Below are 1,676 nucleotides of genomic sequence, written 5' to 3'. Positions count from 1 at the left end.
AACACAATATATATTAAATAAATACAATTCATTTTTAAACTTATACAATATGAATACCATTATTAATATTGCAAAAAATAAAAAACTTACTCCTACGCTTATTTGTATATCATTATCTGTGAATAAATCTGAACTTATTACTGCATATGCTACGTTATCTCTCTGTCTAGCGATTTCTTCATTTTTTTTTCATCTACATTTTTTAATATTCCTGTAATATGACCGCGATCAGAAATATAAGATAATAATGCGCTCTCATGCGAGTTAGTTTCTTTTAGCGTTTTCACAAAATCAATATATTTATTGTTAAGTCTCTGTAGCAATACTTTAAAGCTGTCGTTATAATTATTTATATGCCCTTCTAAATGCACCATACATTTTATAAAATTCTCAATATCACTCCAGTTTGGATGATTTGGCCTTTTAAATTTGTTATAAAGGCTATATAGTTTATCAAGATTCTTAAACATTGGGATTTCACTTTCATCAAAAGCATTAATATAATTATTACATTGCAAAAATATTCTAGAAATATTATCACTAAATGTCTTCTTGCTCAGGCTTTCCATTTTTCCATAGCAACTTTTATCGTCCATACAGTTGCAAGGATATTTTTTTAGTAGTTCATTTAGCTTGTAATAGAAGTATATACAACATTCTTTTTGTTTATATGTTGGTATTTTAGTTCTTATACGCTCTAAATATAGAGTATGGACTTGGCAATGTTGACTAAATTCACGAGATAAGTTGTTTTTACCTTCTTCTTTATAGAAATTACTGCACAAACTTGTTAAATCATGAGTTATATTTTCACTTCTTTGATAATTTATTCCCCAGTTAAAATCTTCTGCACAGATGGGAAATATATCATTATAATCAATCTAAATGTAAATGGAATAATATATAGAAAGATAAAATGTAACACTTAAATAAAAATTATTTATTGTTTTTCATAAATAAGGACATATTAATATTAAGTAATATAAATTATATTCATTAGAACAAATAGAGCCATACATTATTTATTGCAGTTTTGGTGTCATCCATTATATAAATATATTTGAGCTAATTAGTAAAAGTATGTTCTTATTTTTAAGTATTTGTATAATAAATGTATCATTATATCTGTTTTATTGATAAGACATGAAATATATTTTATAATTGACAAATATTACAACATTTTTTTAATTTTCTATTAATTTATTTTATATATTACAACATAATAATTAATATTCAACAGACATAAGCATTTTAATGTATATATATATTGTAAAAAAATTGATATACCGGAATAGAATTTAATAATATAAAATAAAAAGAAGTACATTTATTATATCCTTATATATATAACAAAATGCATTGAATTAGTAATCCTCATAACTATATAAAATAAAAAAAATTATTTATATAATAAATAATTATTGTAAATAATCTATTCATTACATATATATACTATTTACAGATAAATGGAAAACAATTAAGCATATCTATCCAATATGAACGTATATAATTATGATATACACTTAGGGAATTATATTTCAGTACTTTCTCTAAAATTATATATATAATGAAATATATATATATATATAATAGAAGGTTTTATCTTAATAAATGATAATTATAACTAAATACGTTAGAAATTATGAATTAGTAATTTTGTATCGTAGAACATTTAT

General features: G+C 21.8%; 1 protein-coding gene across 1 annotated transcript; it reads right to left on the bottom strand.

Annotated features, from left to right (window-relative positions):
- Window positions 1-1,015, bottom strand: PGO_004085 (variable surface protein; the record flags this gene model as incomplete). Its single annotated transcript, XM_028691419.1, has 3 exons — window positions 1-39; window positions 198-881; window positions 1,004-1,015. Coding segments are annotated over 3 exons (735 nt in total), but the record flags the coding sequence as incomplete, so codon positions are not given.
- Window positions 1,016-1,676: the final 661 nt, after the last annotated feature.

The sequence above is a fragment of the Plasmodium gonderi genome (genome assembly GCF_002157705.1).
Source record: "Plasmodium gonderi DNA, contig: Pgo-contig_665, whole genome shotgun sequence".
NCBI lineage: Eukaryota > Apicomplexa > Aconoidasida > Haemosporida > Plasmodiidae > Plasmodium > Plasmodium gonderi.
The sequence above is the reverse complement of the archived record's forward strand: the minus strand, read 5'-3'. Positions and strand labels throughout refer to the sequence as shown.